Below are 1862 nucleotides of genomic sequence, written 5' to 3' on the forward strand. Positions count from 1 at the left end.
GACACGTTTTATTGTCCTTGGGTCTGGCTCCCAGCCCCTCTCCAAGGGTCGAGGCTGTCTGGAGGTGCTGCCTTCCACGCCTTCCTCATCCACACCTCGGTCATTCAACAGGGCAATTGATTGTGTGTGTGGGGGGAAGATCTTGTTCTACTCCTAGCAAAAAGACATTTTTCTTCTATCTTATTCTATCCTTAATAGGGGCTATAACATTATACCAAGGGCAATGCAAGGTTTCTATATGAGGTTTTGATACAAAGTTTCATGAAGACAGAGGTCACATGTGGGTAGACCCACTACAAGGTTATGTGAAGAGGCACAATGTAAAGTCATATGAAAATGATCAGAGATTTATCTACGGGGGGGGCTGGATGCAGCTCATGGGGCTCCCTCCCCCGGCGTGTGGGGTCACCTTCCCCTCCCCCGCAGGGTGGTGCTGGGCCCGGAGCTGGTTCTGCTGGGCCCGGACGAGCAGTTCACGGTGCTGAGCTTGTCAGGGGGGCGGCCCAAGACCCCCCACAGCCGCCGCTCGCTCTGCCTGCTGCTGGGCCCCGACTTCTGCACCGACATCGTCACCATCGAGACGGCCGACCACGCCCGGCTGCAGCTCCAGCTGGCCTACAACTGGTGAGGGGCTGGGCGGGAGGGGCAGCAGGGGGGTGTCACAGGCCCTGTCGGGGGCCCCCCACCCCAGCCTGCTCTTGGCTGGCCCGGCTGGAGCCCAGGCACTGCCCCAATCTCGGGGTCTCCAGGCCACTCTTGGGGGCCCTGCCCCTGGGCCCAGCGCTGGCCCTTCCCTGCCGTCTGCCTGGGGCGGGGGGGGGAGGCTGGGGAGTGGGGGGCGGAGGTTGCAGGGAGGGGGACCGAGGAGGCCTGTTCCCCAGCCCCCCAACCGCGCTGTCTCCCCCAGGCACTTCGAGGTGCCGTCGCCCCCCGACCCCCCAGCGCTCTCCCGGCTCTTCAGCGTCCCGGACTTCGTGGGAGACGCCTGCAAAGCGCTGGCCTCCCGCATCCGCGGGGCCGTGGCCTCCGTCAGCTTCGACGACTTCCACAAGGTACGGGGGGCCCCCGTGTTCCCCCTCGCAGCCCCCGGCGTGCCCCCCAGCCCCCAAGCACTTCCCCTCCCCCCCCCGCAGGCCTGCCTCCTCCCGGATCAGCCCTGGGCTCCCACGCCCCGAACCCCCTGGGATGCAGCCTGGAGCTGGGCCCCCGTCCGCCACTTCCCCACGGCTCGGCGCTTCCCGGGAGGGTCCCTGGGCTGGCCGCGCGTCTGGCTCCCATGGTTGTACCTGCCAGGCTGGCGGCGGGGGAATATGGGGGTTCTGGGTGCTCCCCCAGCGCCCCACAATCCACCCCTGCCCCCAGAACTCGAACCGGATCATCTGCTCGGCCGTGTTCGGCTTCGACGCGGAGCTGCAGGTGCGGAGCTGCCTGCGCTTCCCCCAGAACGGGCTGGTGGTGAGCAGCGTGGACATCCAGAGCGTGGAGCCGGTGGACCAGCGCACGCGGGACGCGCTGCAGCGGAGTGTCCAGCTGGCCATCGAGATCACCACCAACTCCCAGGAGGCGGCCGCCAGGTACGGGCTCCCCCGGGGCCGGCTCCCCCCCTAGCCCTGCCCCAGCCCCCCTCACCCCAGCCCGTCTCCCCCAGGCACGAGGCCGAGCGGCTGGAACAGGAGGCCCGGGGGCGGCTGGAGCGGCAGAAAATCCTGGACCAGGCGGAGGCTGAGCGGGCCCGGAAGGAGCTGCTGGAGCTGGAGGCACTGAGGTTGGGGGAACCGGGGGGGCGATGGGGGGTCGGGGGAAGGGTGGCCAGCTGCCAGGGGAGGGATCTGGTGGGGCCGGGGGCGGGATCAGGGTGTCGC

At 67.9% G+C, this 1862-nt stretch overlaps 1 protein-coding gene across 1 annotated transcript in view; it reads left to right on the forward strand.

Annotated features, from left to right (window-relative positions):
- LOC112125728 (major vault protein-like) overlaps window positions 1-1832 on the forward strand; it is a gene marked incomplete at its 3' end in the record, with an annotated part of 2859 nt that extends 1027 nt beyond the window's left edge. The window contains exons 4-7 of the mRNA XM_026661795.1: window positions 345-624; window positions 908-1052; window positions 1363-1574; window positions 1649-1832. Coding sequence (XP_026517580.1) covers window positions 345-624; window positions 908-1052; window positions 1363-1574; window positions 1649-1832 — 821 coding nt within the window. The remainder of the gene's footprint in view (window positions 1-344; window positions 625-907; window positions 1053-1362; window positions 1575-1648) is intronic.
- Between the last annotated feature and the right edge of the window lie 30 nt (window positions 1833-1862).

This window comes from Terrapene carolina, unplaced genomic scaffold (assembly GCF_002925995.2).
Source record: "Terrapene carolina triunguis isolate 2854851 unplaced genomic scaffold, T_m_triunguis-2.0 Scaffold17371, whole genome shotgun sequence".
Lineage (NCBI taxonomy): Eukaryota > Metazoa > Chordata > Testudines > Emydidae > Terrapene > Terrapene triunguis.